The sequence below is a fragment of the Eumetopias jubatus genome, unplaced genomic scaffold (genome assembly GCF_037043125.1).
Source record: "Eumetopias jubatus isolate StellerSeaLion01/CBP00866 unplaced genomic scaffold, mEumJub1_p1.0 scaffold_15, whole genome shotgun sequence".
Classification (NCBI taxonomy): Eukaryota; Metazoa; Chordata; class Mammalia; order Carnivora; family Otariidae; genus Eumetopias; species Eumetopias jubatus.
The window spans coordinates 72,034,808-72,055,905 of NW_028274821.1; the positions used below are offsets into that span (position 1 = coordinate 72,034,808).

At 44.6% G+C, this 21,098-nt stretch overlaps 1 protein-coding gene across 3 annotated transcripts in view; it reads left to right on the plus strand.

The window, feature by feature from the left end:
• Positions 1 to 21,098, plus strand: part of LOC114213559 (PALM2-AKAP2 fusion protein) — a 106,154-nt gene that overhangs the window by 77,336 nt on the left and 7,720 nt on the right. Inside the window, exons 2-3 of one of the 3 annotated variants that reach the window (XM_088018883.1) lie at positions 14,573 to 14,751; positions 19,939 to 19,977. The exons of 1 other annotated variant lie outside the window; for it this stretch is intronic. In XM_088018883.1, the coding sequence (XP_087875009.1) occupies positions 14,573 to 14,751; positions 19,939 to 19,977 (218 nt within the window). The remainder of the gene's footprint in view (positions 1 to 14,572; positions 14,752 to 19,938; positions 19,978 to 21,098) is intronic. One more of the 3 variants, XM_028108814.2, reaches the window with a different exon arrangement.

Sequence of the window (21,098 nt, forward strand, 5' to 3'; positions counted from 1 at the left end):
CCTTTAATTCTAATCTAATACCACAGGGTTCATATTCTCTCCATATTTGTAACCTCCTTCTTGACAACAAAATACCTGGTTCCTACTACCTTCAATGTATTTATTATTTGATCAATCCCTTCCTCACCTTATGTAACTAATCTCCTATTTTCCTTACCCATCTTGGGCTCCAGTACCATGTGCTAGATCACCACACTTCCCCACCCTGCTGTGGCTCCAGCACACCACTCTGGGTCACTGTGACTCCTCCCATCCCCACTGCAGACACCATCTTGTTGAGCCCCTCCCCAATGGCTTTTGGACTAAATTGTTCATGAAAAAAAGAAAGGAGAAAAAGGAAAAGCATGGTGACTTTCTTGATATGATCTTTAATTTCTGTAGGTCACAGGGCAATGGCCAGCTGGGTGAGGCAAAGAAAACTCTCAAGGGCATTTTGTGTGTGTGTGTGCTTTATAGAGACTGGTTGGCTTTCCCCAAAGATTCTTGGTTGTCAAGTTCACTTTAAATTCTTGTGGTCTAGCTTGGCACAGAGATGCCAGTGGGCATTCTATATGGTATCCTAGGAAAAGCTTTCATACCACTTGAATTCAGCCCAGTCTAAGGAGCCTACTTGACAAGTTAATGACTCTAAAGGGCCTGCATAAGAACTCAAAGTCTAGTGGAGGAAGGTTCTTCAGGCATCTTAGCAACTTCTGCTCACATGGAAGGTAGATACCATGGCTCTCCTACCAGTTATAGCTGGCTCTACATGCCTAAGCCTCCCTTTACAGTATTTCATTATAAAACCTTCCTTAAAGTGCACGTGCTCAGTGAGTATTTTCAGTTTTCTTTACTCTACCTCTTAATTGAAACTCCCACTGTATTGCTCCCCTCCTTTATTCCCAGCATGTGAACAAAAATAAAACATTTCAACACTTTCCCCTGTTCCCTGACCTGCTGTGTTCTCTCGGGCTTCCCCACCAGGCTTAAAATAAGACAGGGTTCTGTGTTTGCCCTTAGCATCCCAGCAGCCCAGGCCTTCCCTCTATGCTATGATTTTCCCAGCACTTCCCTCTATGCTAATGCTAATATCCTCCCCCATACCACCCCCCCCCACCGAGGATTGATTCTGCATGGTAATTCATCCAGGCAAGTCTGTGTACTGCAGTGGTCTAACTGTTGCACTGAACATGGTCATGATAATGATGCTTGTGCACCTCATTCCTTCATGTTTATCTCTAGAACATTTAAAGTAGGTGGCAGGGCTTCCCAGAATTACAACATGGATTGAAAAAAAAAAAAACTGAATACAAAATGTAATTCTCTTTCTATCCATGCCTGGAAACATTTGGTGTATTGCTTGGCTAGCCAGCCTCCAAGTTCGTAATCAGGGAGGAGGCTGACACATCACTCTGAGCAGCAAAACTGGATGATTCATAGCCAGGGTTGAAACTGCTGGCTCCAATTTTGGTTTTGTGAATGGAGATGATGCTAAGTTCCTACTGCAATACTCCACATCTCCCACCGGAAGAGGGGATTCAGCCTGTTTGTTGCATGACTCAGCTTGGTGATTCGATATTAGGTGATGAAAAATATAATTTTTAACTTCTCCTCTGGTGGAGATCATGCTGGAAACATGCTGGAATCCTAAAACCTAAGGGAAGTAGAATCCACTGAGAGCCAAGATGTCATAGGGAAACACAAATCTGCTGATTCTCCCAACCATTCCCCAGGTGTTGAAAAGACAACTTGTTTTTGCTTTTAGTTTCCTTGCCTTTCAAAGACGAAGAAGATATCTTTAAAAGGATACTGTCATTCTCAAAAGCAAGATATTAGGAAAATTATTTTGGAAATTTTATCTTGTTGGCTCTTATGTGAAGTTTCACTTAAACAGGGTCTGTGTGACTTTTGCTCATACAGAGGTGAGCAAGGCAGATGCAGTTCCTGCCCTCAGGGAACTTACAGTTCAATGAGAGAAACAACATCAGACAAAGATGGCAATTTCATGGCAGAGAAGCATGAAAACTTATAGGAGCCCAGATCAAAGAAGATCACCTCATTGGGGGTATACGTGAAGTCTTCCTTTCTTAGGAAACTACCATCCAACTTTTGAACTGAAGGAGTAGAAGTTGGGTTTGGGGGTGGGGGGCAATTGTTTCTTGAGAAGGAAGGACACCTAAAGAGGCCCAAAAGGAAGAGAGAACTTGGTATGTTTGAGGTACTTAAATTAGGTTAGGGTGGGTTAAAGGAAGACATTTAAAACAAAATGAAAGAAAGTTGGTTTGGAGCCAGACAATGAAGAGCAGCTTTAATGAGTCCATTCCACCAGCTTTTATTGAGCTCTTTCTGTGTACAAGAACTTCTGAAGGCATGTTGCCATCTTGACAAGGGCCGTGTGCCGTGTGAGAGGCCGTATTCCCAAGAATGAACACATGTGTGCCTTCTGTTGAGAGTACTCAAAAATAGAGAAGAAAGGAAGCATTCCAACAGCTTCCCTAGCCTAACTTGAAGGTGCAGCCTGCAACACTGCTGTAGACACCCTTGAGGATCAAGTTTGGGAGGGAAACTGAAACTTTTTATTAAAGTTATGATTTAGATATTTTCAAATGTCTTTTCATATTAAAGCTGTTGACAGACTGTTCTCACGTTAGTGCTTGTTGTCTATTATTAGACATCCTGGTTTCACTTCCAAGTTCCAGGCATGACAGAGAAACCCAGCTAGTTAGGTGATGATTACTTTAGTTTTTAAAAATAGTTTCCGTTTTCATGCCAGATGTTGAACTGACCTACCAAGTCAGATAGTTTGCCCAGTGAGACGTGATGGGGAGTGGTAAAGCAGAAGGTGTGGATATTGAGTTCCATAACTTGGAGCATCTGTACATGTCTTTTAATATGTGGAAAGATGTGATAGCTATAAAGGTAAAATTTCCAAGGAGTTTCAACTTCTACCGTCAGTTTGAATTCAGATTGCGCACGAGGTGACCATTACGTTATTATAGATTAGCGACGGGGTCTTTTTTTCTTTCCACTTCATTATCTTCAAATATCACAAAGACCTGGACAGGAAAAAATATTTATGTCAGCACAATATTCATGAAGGAGAGCTTGATGGCTTATTCCATGCAAAATTAGAGCTGGATGAGGCCAAGTCTCACTTGAGATGCCCTCATTGCTCCACAGAAGACCTTGTCTTAGCAGCTGGTGGAAAGATTCTGTCACAGGCGCATGTGAAAGAAGGCTCTCCTTCAGGGGTATACCGTGCTTCCCTTTCCTGCAGGTAGGTACAGGTTGTACAAGCCTTGTGAAAGTACTAAAGCTTAATGTGGAACATCTTGCAGAGCGTTATGTCTATTACCATATTTTTCTGAACATTCTCTGGTGACACAAGCCTAATCATGATTCTTACGGGTTACCAAGACCTTAAGGAGTGTACTATACTAGTTATTTCACACGCATTTTCTCATTTTTCATTTGCTCATTTAATCCTCCCATCAATCTTAGTTTAAGATGTAATACAAATTACCCAAGTCCTTGAGGCCAGAAATATTCAGAATTTTTCTGATTTCAGAAAAGCCATAAAGTGTATAAACTGTTATTTAGTAAAGCAATACAAGGCATGTACTATCACTTAACCCACCCAGGTGGGGTCTGGAGCAATCCCGTATCAGCAAATTAGATTTCTGCTGTAAAACTTAGGGAGACTTAGTTACATTAAGTAGGATAAATAAAGCCTAAGAAGAACCTCGTGCCAGATCTTGTCAGGCTTTGTTGCCAAATAGGTTATGACTTGGTTTTCAGAGCTTTGTTTGAATTTTGACACTAGACATAAGAGATCATGGACCTATAACATTATTCCCTTTTCAAAGAATCAATACCAGAGTCCAGAGAGATTAAGTAACCTGCCTGAGGTCACTCAGCCAGGAAGTGGCAGAGCCACGTTCAAACTCAGGCTCATTTGATCCCGAAGTCTGTATTCTTTCTATACCCTTTCTTGTCCTCTGCAGAACCTGCCCCTCTGCCCTGGAGGTCTACAAGGTGTGTAGTAACAGCTCCGCTCTCCAACCAACAGTGATTGAGTTCAGTCTCCTCCCACCTTCTCCCAGTATCAGACCTGACCCCTGCATTGTCTTGGGTCCTTCCTGCCCCCTGTTTTTTGGAACCATTATAGCTCTGAAATCCTCTGCTCACCGTGGCCTAGGTGAATGAGTTTGCTCCCAGAGGCCATGAGACAGTGCTGCCCTAGTGACCCCGAGTGGTTCCAGAACTTAACGCCAATGCTCCAAATTACAATAGGCAAAATTGCTGGTGCTGTTCAAACAGCTGAGCAGATGGCGGAGGGGACGAGCATAGTGTGTGTCAGCTGTCTAGCCTGATGGTTCCCGTGAGTTCTTGCTGAAAGTTCATTCCCAAAAAGAAACACAGTCATCCATTCCAGAAACAGGCCCATTCCCTGAAATCTTTGGAAGAATTGGGTACTCAAACAAAGAATCAGTTTCTTAGTTTGAGGACGAGCAGGAATAAGTGTTCATTCCATTAACCAAGCATGTTTGGTGGAGTGGGGCCAAAGCCAACTGTGTTTATTGGTGGTCGTTGAGCACTGTGACTGCTTTCTGCTCTTCTCGTTTGCTCAAGTTTGATCCTTTGCCTTGGACCAGAAGCTCCCTGTGTTTTACTCCATCTGAATCCAGCAAATATGTTCACCCTTTTAAAGATTTTTATTATTTATTTATTTATTTATTTAGAGCGCACAGGTGGGGGAGGGACAGAGGGCGAGGGAGAGAATCTCAAGCAGACTCCATGCTAAGTGCAGAGCCCGACATGGGGGGCTCTATCTCATGACCCTGAGATCATGACCTGAGCTGAGATCAAGAGTCGGGTGCTTCACCGACTGGGCCACTCAGGTGCCCCGAGTACGTTCATCTTTAAAAAGTCATGCCATTTGGGAAGGAATGGTCAAGAAAAGGCTAGAATGAAGGAGCGTTTGGCAAGGGGCGAGTGTATGTGATGAAAGCAGGGCTTTTCAAATTACAGAATTCAAAGTTCTTTTTTGGACATAGTCCTTCAGGGTTTGAAAAGAACACCTGCCATGGTTAAACCTGTCAGCCTCACTCCCGAGAAGATAGGGACTCCCGTCTTCCTTCCATGCAAAGTCTATGAGGTATGGCTTCTGGGAAGAACTTTAGAAAGGGCACTACATTTCCATGAGTTTAGTTCCCTTCTGTAAGCAAGTTCTGCTGTCACTGCTCTTTGTGCTGGCCTTCTGACATATCCAGAGTGTCTGGGTTGCCTCTCGTGGTGCCCTAGCCTTTCTGGGGCCACCTCATGGTGCCCTTGCTGCTTACCTTTGACCCCCATGGGTAGCTGCTCCATGCTCCAAGTTAGGAGAGCAGCTTCCAAAGACTCAGACTCCACCGCATGCCAAAAAAGATGTCATCTTGAGCTGAGAAAGAAAAGATGAATCAAAGGACCTAATTCTTATAAGATCCCTGCTCTACCCCTGGTAAGAAATATGAGCTAATCAAAGCCAGGCATGGGAGCAGGATGTCCCCTGTGATTGCTGGAGTCCGGTCAGGATATGACTACGTCTCTTACTAGTAGCCATTGTGACTTGCTGTTACTTCCCACAGGAGACTGGTATTTCGGATCCATTTGATCTTTGTGAATAAGCTACTACTTAAGGGGTGGCCAACTAGGGGCAGTGGTGGGGAGTGTGTAAGATATGCCGTTCAAGCACCAAAGAATACATACTCTATTTCATGTCATGATATTTGATTTCTCATGACTTTCCCTGTAAACTTCAAAGGTTTCTCAAAACCTGTGTGCGTCTGACCTCACAGGTATTTCCAGCCTGTCTTTACTTCTCAAATATAAATTCATACCTTCTAGAAAAAAACTAGTCAAGGGAAAATAGGTGCCTACATGTGACCATCACCTCTCTGGATTTATATCTAAAGTTCAAATCCTGATTCCCCTGCTTGCTAACTGTGTGACTTACTTCATCTCTGTAAACCTCAGTTTCCTCGCCAGTACAATGGGAATAAGCTAGTACCAACCTCATCAATAAATTAGAACCATGCCCAGGACACAGAAGGCTCCCCAAAAGAGTTACTGTTTTGTGGTTATTATAGTTACTGTTATGTTTTAAGAAAAGGCCTAGAAAACCTTACAGAATTACTTATGAGGTGGTTCTTCTATAGCTACTGTGAACCTAAAATAAATGTCAAAACATGCATTATAAAATCTCTTTCTATTCCTAACTGGTGTATTTTCATGTTTACTTCATTAAAATTAAAGCCTCACTTATAAAATCTGAGTTCAGGAATTAGTTTTCCATAGTCAGCTGTGATTTCAAAAAACAAAGTGTGTTAGATAAGAATCAAATTGCAAGTTCATAAAAATGTTTCCTTTTTTCTTTCCCTTTGTGGGGGGAAGGGGTGGTAATTGTCACACAGTCGGACCCACGATATTGGTGGAAATGCTTTCAACGAAGAAACAATCTTGGTGGGGGAATTGCTACTTGCCATGATTTTCATTCTTCCTGTTTTAACTAAATTTTTTGCTTTTTTGGTCTTAAACTCTGCTTCCCCTAGAGAAGCAGAGCTCTTTCCTTCTAGAGGTTTCACCTTCCAATCCTGTTCATAGGGGAATACCCAATATCAGCAACTCATCTAACACCCCAACCTTTAAGGAACAATATTTGGAAATTTCTCAGGCTTGTTTCGCCAGGCAGGGCTATTTCTCATGTCTGAGCTAGGCTTACAATCGGAAAATTCATGTCATTGCATTTTCCCACCGCTGCAGCCTTCAGAAAAAGAGATGAAAGGACCAGGGACCAGCTCTTGGTATGTGGGTCACAGCTGGAACCCCACAAGCACCTGTGCCCTGGATCTGACAGGCAGGATATTCCTTTACTGGGAGGAAATGAAATTGAAAATACAAGTCTGAGCTCACTTCTTTCTGGGGACTTGTGAGTCGACTGTCTTAGATGTTTGCAATCTTATCCCCATGCTGCATGAAGAAAGGAGGTCATTGAAGGAGGCCTGACCAAGGCATGGCATCTGGTGGGCGTCTTTGTTCGGTTCGGTTTTTAAGTAAGAGTGGGTGACGGCTTTTTCTTTTCTTTTGAGAAACGTAGAAACAAAGGATCTTTGATTTAAGAACTCCGACACCGTAGATATGGAATATAATAATCACCCAAATCATAGTGTTTGGCCCAAATAATTTTCTAAACTTTTAGAACCCATGTTCTTGGCCTGTTAGAAGTTAGCCTTGTTCCTACAGAAGGAGGGTTTGGGCTCTCAGGGGTGTTGACAGCTGTGTGTTCTGAGGACGTGCACCCCTCGCTCGGGTTCCTGGTTCTTCTGTCTGCTTCCCCCGCACCCCCGCCCCGGGGCAGCACAGCCCATCACAGATGCCCAAGGGAAATCCTTCTTGCCTGGAAAATCCAGAAGTGCAGCCAAGGCATGGCTTTCTGTCTCCCGGCCAGGAACTGGTTTAACAATTTATAATAATAGTTTCTTTATGAAACAGAAACAGAAAACACAAAGTCAAGGTTTTTAGTCTTCCACTCATGACTGGACACAGCATTTACTAATTTGGAGTGAGATGTAGCTGCCCCCTCTGCTCCTTAGTCCACCTTGCAGACCTACAGCCTGCAAGTACAGCTGTCACAGATGTGAGCGCTGCTCATCGGAGGCCCTGCAGATGTGTCAGCTCCTCGGTGAGATGGAAAGGCATATGGATTGCCTTGTCCATGGAGGTTAAAGCAGGCAGCTTTATCTACTTTTCTCAGCATGGCTGATAATATCTAAAAGAATTTTTTTCTGTTTTGTTTCATATTTTTAAATTAATTCATGCTTATTGTAGAAAAAAAATTGGAAAACAAAGAATAAAGATAAAAATAAAAGTGACTCAATCCTAACTGCTACCTGCCTAGTTTTCCGCATGCACATACGTACAAGGAAGATAATATTGGGTTTATGTTTGTATTAACTTCCTATCGCTGCTGTGACAAACCACCATAAGTATAGGGGCTTTAAACAACACAAATTTAGTATCTTACAGTTCTGGAGGTCAGAAGTTCATGGTGTATCAGCTATGGATTGAATTGTGTCCCCCCCACCAAAATTCATAGGTTGAGCCCTAACCCCCAGTGGAGATGAGTACTTTATAAGAGGTAATTAGTGTTAGATGAGGTCAGGAGGGTGGGGCCCTCATGATGGAATTAGTGCCCTTCCAAGAAGACACCGGAGAGCTCGCTCTCAGTCTTGGCCATGGGAGGACACAGTGAGAGGTGACCATCTGCAAAATAGGAAGACCGTTCTCGCCAGAACCCGACCACGCTGGCACCCTGATTTTAGACTCCCAGCCTCCAGAACTGTGAAAAAATAAACTTCCATTGGGTCAGTCACCCAGTCCATGGTACTTTGTTATGGCTCTTCAGGCAGACTGAGATAGTGTCTGTCTGGGCTAAAACCAAGGCCTTTGTAGGGCTGTGTTCCTTCCAGGGGCTCTTTCGGGCTCCTTCCCTTTTCCACTTCTGGAGGCTGCCTGCATTTCCTGGCTCGTGGCCCCTTCTGCCATCTCCACAGCCAGCAGTGGAGTGCCTTCAGGTCTCTCTTTCTCTCCTGGAGCCTCCTGCTTCCCTCTTACAAGGACCCGTGTGGTTACATCAAGCCCAACTGGATAATGCAGGATTGTCCTCCTCACTCAGAGTCCTTAACTTCATCACACCTGCAAAGTCCTTTTTGCCACGAAGGCAACATCTTCACAGGTTTTAGGGATTAGGATGTGGCCGTCCTTGTGGAGGCTATCATTCTGCTATCACAGGACTGTTCATCTTACACAGAGTACAGTTTTACCAGATGTCACGCATGCACTTTTGCTTTCTTTCACACAGCTAAGATTTGAACCCTGGCAGTCTGGCTCCAGAGCCTGTACTCTTAGACCCCTGCAACAGATCTGCTTTTGCAACCTGCTGGGTTGTTTTTTTTTTTTTTCTTAAAGTATTTTGGTATTTTCCCACGACCTTAACTAGTCCTCTAAATTTGAGAGACTAAAAAACATGATTTGTGATAAGTAAATAATACCTCATTATCTGAATAAGTCAAAACTAATTTAATCATTCTCCTATGGTCAGATGTCTTTGTTATTTCCACATGTATCATTATACAAAGACATGATGGTAAAAATGCTTGTACGTAAGCTTTTTGCCTATACTTAATTATTAGCTGAACTTGTGGGAGCTGGTTAAGCTAACTGGTATACACTAGAGAACAGTATTTCATAAACTGTTTTCCTTGAGATATTAATAGGGATTTTATGAAATGAGGTTCTCTGGTTAAATGAATTTGAGAAATATTACACACCCATCCTTGAATTAGTGATTCGCGATCACAGTAACACCAAAACCTTGGAGAAGTCCTCTGGTAAAGAAATCCACCTCATTTTATTTTTAAAGCTTTCTTTAACCGAGTGTTTACCAATGACTATTTGCTAGCAGCTAATGCTACCTTACAAAGCTACGCCAGTAGGACACAATTTTAGAAAAAGCTCTGGAATCGTCCCACCCAAATGAAGTTGCTTACCTTCAAACACCTTTAAGAGCTTATTAAGTCTAAAATTACTCTAGATGAGTATCTACCCAAAGAATATGAAAACCTAGTTCAAAAAGATATATGCACCCCTATGTTTATTGCAGCATTATTTACAATGGCCAAATTATGGAAGTAACCCAAGTGTCCACTGATAGATGAATGAATAAAGAAGGAACACACACACACACACACACACACACACACACACACACACACACAGAGAGAGGAATATTACTCAGCCATCAAAAAGAATGAAATCTTGACATTTGCAACAACATCGATGGATCTGGAAGGTATAATGCTAAGTGAAATAAGTCAGAGGAAGATAAATACCATATGACTTCACTCATTTGTGGGATTTAAGGAACAAAGAAAATAAGAAACCAACAAAAAAACCCAGTCTTAACTATAGAGAACAATCTGATGGTCACCAGAGGGGAGGTGGGTCGTGGGGATGGGTGAAATAGGGGATGGGAATTAAGAATACACTCATCTTGATGAGCACTGAGTAACTGTATAGAATTGTTGGATGACTAAATTGTACACCCGAAACAAATATAACACTGTGTGTTAACTATACTGGAATTGTAAAAAATAAATTAAAAAATAATAACTAATCAATAAATAAAGGTACTCTAGATGGAATAGTTTGAACAAAATCGTGTTTATGAAGGAGAATTGAAAATGTCTCCTACCCTCCACTGAGAATTCCCACCTAGTTTTATTCTGTTGGTTCCTTATGTCAGATGTCCTAGAACTCACATTGCACCTGCTCTCTGCTCTGTAAAGGTCAGGTACCAGCCTTTGGCCAAGACCAACACAGGTGTGCCCCAGGGTCTTCATGACGCTTTCTGTTGATGCTGTTTCACAGGGACGGTGAGGGGTGTCCTTCAAAGGGAGCTAGTTTGTAGAGTATACAGTCCAGACGAGGAGCTAGACAGCAGGATGTTTGTCATTGAAAACAGAGGCCCCTTTCGGCTACCATCATTCACTAAGTGAAGAAACATGAGAGCAAATTTTGATGGAGCAAGTGGGGATGGAACATGTTGGCATTGGGAAGTGCTGTGTGAGATGTGCGCCAGTGAGTGCCAAAGATAACCGTCACTGCTCTGGAATTGTAATGGGTATGTCCTCTGAGCCAAGGAATTTCAAGGGGCCTTACAGGGCCAGGGACAAAGGTGAGACAGACTTCCCATGTCTGTGGCACAGCCCACTTTGCATCACATTCATGTAATGATCCCCGAGACCCAAACAATGGTGGTGTGTGCAGTGTCCACCGCTGGGGGAGGAGCATTAGAAGTTTCTTCACCATCCTCATCGAGAGGACTGTTGGCTACAATCTTGGGCCCTCTGAGGAAGATGTTGGGTATGGAGCAGATGCCTCTCCAGCTATTTGGCAATCTGTGTGATTCCTGAGATGGCACAGCGCATAGTTTGAACCGCACTGGGGGGCAGGATGGTTGAAGATCACAGGGCCCAGCAGAGAAGCCCAGCCAAGCTGACCTCCCCTGATCCCAACCAGACTGATGGCCAGAAGTCCAAGGACGGGTTGTGGTGTCTCCTTTCTCTGGGGATCCATGACAGCTTCCCTTGAGGCTCTGACGTGGGGTTGGTTAATCTGAAACCTGTTCTCTGGAAGACCTCTTAACTTCTTTGGAAGTGGCAGTTGCAGACCTGCTCAGCCCATCTTTCTTACCTGTTACTCATGTGACCTCTAGTGGCTAGAACCGGTAAAACTTGCTCCAGGGATGGGTGGTTTGGGCTGGAATATTAAGAATTAAAAAAAAAAAAAAGAATAAACAGGAAAATGCCTTTTAATGTTCAATACTTGACTACTTCTCTATATTAACCCTTTGCCCTCTTTATGATTCTCTTTCAGCACACAGCCCATCATCTAATTTAGCCATAATCAACACAATTTGGGTTCCAGACCAGACCCAACTCTGATTTTATTCTAGCTAACGTTAACTTGGGCTGGCATTAGCCTCTGAGTCCCTGTAATCTAAACCATTCACAGATGTCATGGCATCGACCTTGACTACATCCCAGGGATGTTGTAAGGATCAAATGACATGAATTCTCTAAATAAAATGACACATAAATGTGCTTGCTATTACCACAAAGCCATTGAGTCTGTGATTCTGTAGACCAAGATTGCTTTATTTCATGACTTTGGTGAAAACATTTAAACTCTTTGCTCAGATTCTTTACTGGGAGTTTTGTCCCAATCCACAAGCATTTAACAAGTGGCTGCTACATATGTCATAATGTACTTACTGGTTCATTCAACAAACATGAGCTCTTGCCTTGTGCCAAATACCCAGTGGGTGCTGGGATCCAGCAATGACCAGGACAGACAAGATCCTGCTCTAATGGAGTTTACATTCAGATGAGTTAAGGGATTCATAATGGTTGAAATCATCCCTATCCTGGGTTGACATTATAGCTTAACTGAGAAGAGAAGCTTAAACAACCAGGTATGATACAAGTCAGTATGTGAAAAGGCTTTCACAGAATTATCAACAAAGTGCCATGAGCCCAGGGGTCCTACTGTGGTATGTGTGAAAGGGTGAAGTTAGAGCAGTGAATATGGACTCTGCTTTCTAGAAGGTTAATACTGGAGAGGTGACTGCTGGGAAGTTATTTGGACACCTGTGTAGTCACTTGGAAAATGATCAACCTGGCAATTCGGTGTCTAGTTCTAGTTCTAGAAGAGTTGCAAAAATCTTATGCAGAATTTGCCCTTGAAATTGCTCATTCTCACTCGGTAGACATATTGTTCTTTGAGATTACAAATAGATAGTAACTGGATTCATTGGATGCTCACTGTTTTAAATATTAACCTTATAAATATTAACTTAGTCCTTATATCAACTGTGTGAGGTAGGTACCTCTAGAATCATACCCATTTTACAGATGAGGACACTGAGACATAGAAACAGTAAGTAACTTGCCCAAGATTTGGCTGCTAAGTAGTAGATTCAAACCCAAGTGGCTGGCTCCAGAGTTGCACGCTCACCACTATGCTGTGTAAGTTCTCAAGGCTTCATTTAAAAAGTCAATGGGAATTTCTAGAGGCACATACTAAGCATTCAGGGGTGATACTACCTAAGGTCTAGGGTTGTTTTAAAGTATTTCAGTATGAAAAGAGGAAGGAAGAATAGATGGAGAAGGCATGGTAAAATGTTGCTAACTATTTAATATTGTTGATGGGTCTGTAGTTACCATGATAGCATTCCCTGTTTCCCTAATAAAAAAACAGAATCCATTGCTAGTGAATTTGAGGACTTAGAAATATTTATTGCCTTACTGTCAATATCAAAAGACTTTTCATTAGTGATCTGGGTAATTTAGGTCAAGACAATTGGTTTCACTAAGTTATGATGGAAGGGTGAGTCTGCAGATAGAGTGCTCTGTATATTAAAAACCACTTTGCACCTAATTTGCCAAATATAATGGCCATATGCCTTTTTTTTTAACCAATAAAGATTGATCCTCTTGCCAGAAATATCTGACAGAATAGCAAAATGTTTGAGTTAGAAGGGACTTCAAAGATAACTTCTTCCCAAATTCTCTTTCTATAACTAGGAAAGTTGAAGCTTAGAGATCTTAAGTGATCGGCCCAAGGTAAGAGTGGGAACATGAAATGGTTGTTTACAGTCAACACAGTGCTAGTGAATGGAAGTGCAAGAATTAAAACCTGGGTTTTCTGAACTCTAGGGGGTGGGGAGGGTACTCCCGTCAAAAGGAGCTATGCCCAGAAAAGAGCTGTAGTGGTCCACATGGAGGCATGGTCCCCAGGCTCCACTTGTGACTGTGGCTACAGCAGTTGCCAAGTTAGAAGTCTAGGGAGGGAGAGGAAGAAACAGAGCCACCTTCCGCTTGGGAATGAAAGGGGTGAAAGGGATCTGTCTCCTCCCCTGGTGGTTTCCAAACTTTTAGACTCCAATGGCCCTATTTATTTGTGTGTTTCCTCCACATTCCTTGTTCACACACCCTATAGCTGTGTCTCCCACGATGGGCATAGTTGGAAAAATCATGGCTTTTGCACCTGAAGATACTTCTCAGAGGTGCATTTGGGGCTCTGGCAATGAAACCCACCCCGCGAAGTCAGGGCCGAAGTCAGGGCTGGGCATTTCCCAAGAGGGAAGGATGCAGACGGTCTTAATGAAAGTGTCTGGAGTCACCACGGCATCACAGTTGATCTGATGTCCTTATCCTGAGAATTCTTGTAGGGCACTTTCAAAGCTAAAAATCTCACCTTTCCCAAGTCTGGCGCACACCCTTCTACAACATCCAGCCTGCCTTGGTTGATGTTCCGACCCTAAGGTCTGAGAGTCTCAAACCGTATGCTCTCAGGACCCTGGCAGGTAAGGTCAAGAATGAAGCTGACCAGTAGAAGACTGGGGTGACCTGGGAACAACAAGCCTGGTTCTCATTCAAATGTTTTGTAGTCCCGTCCATGCAGAAAGGCTGGGCAGGTCAGCTGCCCACTGGTGGCTTCTGATATAAGGAAAGAACCTGGTGAGGAAAGCAAGAGACCTGGAATCATGCCCAGCTCCCTGGGACCTCAGCACAACGTCCCCTTTGCAGAGCCTGTTTTCCTCAACTGTAAAACGTGGGTTTCTAAGGCTTGGCAGCACCGCCACCTCTGACAGTCGAATTCTGGAATCTGTGATAGAGGACACGTCCCCAGAACAACTGAAGCCAGTGTCTGTCTAACATACATTTCCAGAGTGCCTGCAGGCCTCCTTGGTCTGACTGACTTTGTAGCACTGGTGTCCTTGAGGTCTTTGTCGGATGGGTTTGTGACATCATCTTTAACCTTTGGTCCCTGCAGTATATTCTACTGCAAAATGACAGTAGAAGCAGTGACCCACACTTAACAACCATTCTGGTACCGCTCTCTGTCAGAGGTTGCTTTTTGCCAGTGTTCTTTCTGGAAGCAGTCATGAGCGGACAAGCTTAGAAAGGGTGTTCTCTTCGTGTTGTTTCAGGGAAAATAGAGAAAGTCAAACCTCCTCCATCCCCCTCACCTGAAGGCCCCAGCTCACAGCCTGACTTAGCCCCCGAAGAGGCTGCCGGATCCCAGCGGCCCAAGAATCTGATGCAGACCCTCATGGAAGACTATGAGACCCACAAATCTAAAAGGCGTGAGAGAATGGATGATAGTAGTGTAAGTTTTTCCTCCTTTCCTCTTTCACTTCTCTGAGGGTGAACGTCCGCGTGGCATGCGGTTATCTCCGTTCAGGCACGGGTGTGTATGCCATTGTCTGGCCAGTGTCCTGGCTCCGAAACCAATTCTCAAATGTGTCCGTTTAATGTGCCTGGAGTTGGGTTTGGGGGTTTTGCCATGTTTCTCAAGAATGTGGATGATGCAAGGAGTGGGTCCTTTTGCTGCCGAGTGTACTGGAACCCACCGCGAGGCTGGTGCAGGGCATGATGTTTGGTGTGTAGGGGAAAAGAAAAAAAAACAAACACATCAGCACAACACAGGAGGAAGGACACAAGCACCCCCACATCATCTCCGGGTACTCCCTGCTACCATTGCTGGCCCCGCCCCGTAGAGGTTTTATTTCTCTAGAGAACTCTGATGATGCTGTCCCTTTTACTGTCTACTCTGAGCAGTCCCCATAAATATGACACAGCGTGCAGAAGGCTGAATGGGTTTTGGGGTGTTACCAAGCGTGTGTGTACAGTTTGGCAGGAAAGAGCCATTTAAAATGACAGTTAGAAACCACAGGGCTACCCTGCTACCCTCGGTTCTCAACACCTTTGCACGTGACATTCACATGAGCCATGAAGGAAATCATCTGCTCTGGAGTTTCTTTCTCCAGTCAGAGACACGGTCTCCATAGCCAGGAGCCCAGGGACCAGCCTCAGGGGCCCATGCCGACTTCCTGGGAGTCTGGTGGCCTCAGTCTCGTACCATTTATCGAAGTGGCCGTGGCCCACCCCCCAGTTTCAGCTAGGTCACAAATAGCTTGGGTCCATTGAAGACATTGCCCAGCTGACCTGGACAGTGCTGGCTTATGCCTGTGGTCCTGGTGTAATTTTTAACAGCATCCCCTTTCACTTTTAAAAACTGCCCCAGTTTGGATAATAAATTATTGGGTCACCTTAAACCTGAATGCTACGGGCTCACAGTCAGAATCCCATGCCTCCTTACTGCCTCGCATATCCTGGTTGGCTAAGTTCAAGGGTTTCGGGACCTGAAGCCAGATGCCGAACGGTGCTTTTAAAAAATATTTAGTGATAAAGAAAGTAGACACATCTATAGCAGCTGCTGACTCACTTGCTTCCCCCAGGCTCTCCCCCAGACACATCTATAGCAGCTGCTGACTCACTTGCTTCCCCCAGGCTCTCCCTTAGCTTACACCTAAGCTGCCTAGAACACTGCCTTAGCTGCTCTGTTCGGCTGGAGCATTCGGGGGCCATTCCTCCTACCGCACAGTGGATGGTGCCTGGCCCTCAGTCACTGTTGCAGACAGTTCTGCTGCTGGGGCTCCTTCCCCAAGCAGCAGAAAGTCACCTTAGCCAGCACTTCTTTGCAGCCCCACTGAAAATACAGAGTTTACTTTTGGGTATTTTCTGGAGCCTGTGCTTTTGAAGCTTAGTGCTGTAAGAGGCTTGTTTTCTTTTCTCCCAGTGAGTCCACGCCGTATATCAGCAGCTGTGGTAGAGGTTAGCTGAGGGTCCCCCTTGCATCCTGGCATGGAAGGGGAAGAATGAACAGAACCACTCTGCATGTGACCCTTGCAGGTGTTTTCTAAGCACAGTCTGCACATTGCCTATGTGTGCCTTTTGTGTCGAAGTGCAGATACTCCCCATGAAAGTGAAGAGCCCACTGCTACGCATTCCACACACAGAGGCTGAAAGCCACCTTAGTGCAAACTCAGGATGCAACCAGATTGGATTTCCCCTTTGTATTCAGGAATCTACTTGGAATCAACATTTCAGTATGCTAATCATCCCTCACGTCCTCAACCAAGTGGGAGCCTCCCATCTCTGTTTTTCTCAAGTAAATGAACATTTTGCATAAGGAAGAAACCTATTAACTAATCAGGCTGTTAATATCCCCAGACCTTGGATTTCAAAGCCAGGTGTTTTGCACTGTTCTTGATATTACAAGAGAACCAAGTTTGTTGTAGGAAACTCTTAGGAACAGAGCAAAATCTATGCAATCCACTATATCCTCTTTTAAGAGACTCAAAACTTCAAAACCCTACTCGGATTGTTTCTAAAGCCCATATGTGACCATCAGCCAAACTTGATTTTAGAGCCACCTGTTCTTTCATCCCTTAGGCCTTTTAATTCAGGGTGTCCTTTCTACTGGATCTACATCAGTCACTGGAGAACGTGTTGAGGTTTCCCTGCAGGAATGAACAAACTTCATTTGTTTTCCTAGCCGATCTCTGGCCCCTTCTTTAATCATCTCTTCTACCAGGAGGATAATCATAGGGAGCCAATGGATTGTTGATGTTTGACTGCGTACCTGGCTTCCCTGCCCCAGAAGCCGGTAGTCCAGTTTTCCCGGTGCCGTTCACATACACTCTTCTGAGGGTGAAGCACGGCTTCTTAGCTCCTCCACCCTCCAGAAGCCTCCCATGGCTCACCTGAGTCCGGGGTCACCTGACGCATCCACCTGCCAGCATTCTTTCCAGTGAGTCGCTTGGTTGCACTCCGGGTCCCGCACACACGGTCAGGACCAAACCTTGTGTTTGCTCATAGGAAGTGGCGAGTTCTTTCTGACTGGAATGAAAAGCATTCTTACTTGCTTGCTAAGGAGAAGGAAGACCTAAAAACAAAATGGGGCAGTTAGGATGTATGTGTAGTGTTACAGTAGACACGTGGTCTTACTGAGCATGAAGGACAGAAGAAAGAGCAGACAGAGAAGTCAAGGGAAACCATGAGCTGTGCCTCTAGTTTTCACAAGTGGTTTTTGCCAGCCCCCGAGAAAGACATCCTTGCGTTTCCAAACAGATTCCGTTTCCCCACCCCAGAGCAGCAGAGGTCTCTGGAGTCCGGTCCCCAGCTCATTTCCAGCTTAAATCTTCCCACTTTATAAAAAATCGTATGCCGGACCAGAAGGAGGCCGCTGGTTCATGGATGCCCTGCCAGGGGATGGTGCAGGGGAAGCTGCCGCATTCGGTGGCCTTTTTCATGTCCCCGAGCTGTCCCTCTCTTCTGCTGGAAACAAGGGGATGGCTCAGAGAACGACAGAAGATGGGAAATTCAATCCTGACTCTCTTTTGGGATACCTACCCGCAAGTCCCTGCATTGGGGATCTTAAGTCACTTGTGGATGTCCTCCTGCTTTCGCAGTTGGTGAAAAAGTCAGTAACGAGGAACTGGAAAAAGTCCCTTTTCTTGAGAAGTGATCCCCACGTGGCCACCCTTATTACCAGCTCGGACCTTGGGCAGGTGCCACCTGCTGGTTTCCATGCTCTGTGTGATGTGGTCACTGATGAGTGTCTCCATGCTCAAGGCTTCAGCCAGGTCCCACTGACTAGGACTCCTCAGCTAATTTGGGGGTAGGGAGGTTGCTGTCCCCACCCTTACCTCCTTACCCTGGCTGTTTATCAGCCTTCACAAGGCCCTTGTAAGAATTCGAAAAAGGCACCCTTTTTCCTCTTCTAGGATGCACCCCTGCCCCTGCCACACTGTGAGGGGAATGTGGGAACTGAGCTTCAACCCCATCCACCCCCTCAGCCTGCTGCTTCTGTGCCTTGCAAAGGCATCACCCAGCCAGATGCAACAGTCATGTTTCTTATCTGGAAATGTTTTCTTTGTGGAAGTGTCCCCTTAGCTGGGCCTGATGCCATCTCTGGTCCATCATGTAACACATGATGGACTGATGAATCATAGCTTCCTAAAAGGTTCCCTGATGCCTTGCAAAGGAAGGATATTCAGGCAAAAGTGTTTTTTTCTGGCCAGTTGTTCCCTGAGCCTCAGAAGATGATGGGTTCCTGAGTCAGTGATGCTCTTGAACAGGTTGGTGGATTTGCTTTCCCTTTCTCAGTTGAAGTGATGCTGGCCTGCATCCAAATTACAGCCTCCTAGACGCATTCAGCCCCAACCCGGCTTCTAGCATAGGATCTACTCTTGGTGGGTTTTCTACTCTCTCTCTTACCCCCAAAATAGTTACTGAGATGTCTTTCAGTCGTCACTGCCTGTCTTGGAATAAGAGAAGGCCTCACCTGTTCTCCTGGGTTAAGTCAAAGCTGGGGGCTAGCAGTTACTGTTTTCTAAGAATTCCTCGCACACATTCCCCCTCAAAGCAAGACACCCCGTGGCCATATTTACTCTCAGTGAGTGGATGAGGGAGGCCCATCCCGTGCCCCACACCGCAGGCTCCATGGGAAGCTTAGCCACAAGCAAGGATGTTTCGTGCTGTCCAGCTTTCTCCTAGCTGCTCATACCCTGTGGGGGTACAAAGAGAATCCATCAGATGCAAGTCATCAGCCTGGTCATTACAGAACTATCATTTTTAGCGCTACACATTAGAAGCAGTTAATGACCACAGACATATGACCCCACCGAACCAGTCCGTGGATGCCAGTGGCAAAGACCAAGAAATGCCTCCAGTGTCCTAAGCTGTGTAAATGCAAGGTCATTACCATTACCATAATTCCGGAGGGGAGCTGCCCAAAGTCCATTCTTCTGTGTCATTTCCCATAGCTGGCCCATTTTGTTCTGAGCATTTCTTGCAGAGACTTTTAGTGTCCTACAGGAACTAAAGGGTCATTTTAGTTCCTACATGATCACCCCACTGTCAGCAACTTATCCAGGCCCCCAAAATAGTGACAAGGATGGCTGTGTGCCCTCCCTAGTCAGTGCCATCCACAGCTCAGGTTCACAGGATCTGCCCCCACAAACCTTGTATTCAAATCAAGTCCTGAGCCCGTGCTAGAGGTCCTTCCTTCGTGGGGCAGTGGGCTTTAAGACTACTGTGGGGCTCAAAGGAACTACAGGAAGAGAAGAGGCTGGTTGGCTATAGATTCTAGCAAATCCAAAATGGCCAGCAAAGACCTTGCTGGTGGGCAGCTGTTTGTATCTGGGGGCGGGGAAGACTCTTGTTAATTCAAAGCCCAGAAAGTGGAAGCTACGAATTTTGAATTAACAAAATATGGCTTATCTGATATTTTTATTAATGAATAGCAGGGTATCTACATGCTCCAAAAGATACAGATTTTCAAATAAACTAATATCAGATGAAGCGAGTCTGGTGTGGGTGTGTGATGGTCTCCTGGTGTTACTTCCCCTCCCTCCCACCCCCAGCGTGGTGCCAGTTTCCAGCTGGGGGGTGTTGTGCGAGTGTGTCTCTGTTGTGTACTAACCCTGCTCTTTTCCCTCTCTGCCAGTACACCTCTAAGTTACTGTCTTGCAAGGTGACTTCCGAGGTACTTTTCCACTTGTTTGTCTTGGTGTTCCTGCATGCCTGACCCAGGTGCATGCTCTTGTGGTTTGCCATTTCCTGATGTGTTCAAGGAGATGGGCACGGAAGCAGCTCGTCTCTGTGTTTCTTTCTTCCAGCCTTTTCGGAACTGGGGACTGCCTGGAAATGTTGGGGTACATGCGACAGGGCTCCCTGCTGCTGTGCTTTGCTGTGCTGTGTGGTGGGGCTGGAGAAGACCTTGCCCTGCTCATGGATCTGGAAGGTGTTTGCATTCAAGGGCACGGACTTTAGTTTCTTCAGGCACTGATAGCAAAGATAGCTCTGGTCTGGTTAGAAAACAGTGCAACTCAAGAGGCCTGAGCTGTTGATCCAGTTCTTTGTTTCCCATAACACAAATCCAGATAGCTCCACTCCGTAGCCTCAGGATCTTCAGGATAAGTTGTTCCAAAAGTGAACCAACCCACTGCCCACTCCCCTCCCTGCTCCCATCTTTAAACCTGGTTTTTGTTTGTTTGTTTTTGGAAGCTCCTTAATTTAAGCATTGAATTCCCAAGTCTCCTCCTTTCTTCTACAATTTCCTTTTACACAGATTTCACAATTATCTGTGCTATGAAAAGTCACAGTATTTTTCATTTTCCCCTAATTTTTAAATATTTTTCCTTTTTTTTTTTTGCTATGGGAAAACACAATGTTTTTGTATTTTTTCTTTAGAATTTTATTATTTTTAAAATAATTATTTCAAATATACAGAACTGCAAGGAGAATCATGCATTCATTCTCTCAGTTAACAATTCATTGAGGACCTGGTACATGCCAGGCACTCTTCGAGGTTCCAGAAATAGAGCAGTCGACAAAACAAAGTCCTCAGTGTCATGGAGTTGGCATTCAAATGTTCCAATAATAAGAGATAATAAAACAATAAAGCTCACCCATCCAGCTTTGACCATTCTTATCATTTTATAATATTTGCTTAATATTTTAAATTATTAATATTAATAACAGATGTTAATTAATATCAATAATATTAATTTTGCAAATACCGTTCAAGCCCCCTTGTTACTTCTCCCCAATCCCCATTTCTCTCTCTCCTGAGAGGTAACTTTTCTTAAGTTTGCTGTTAATCAT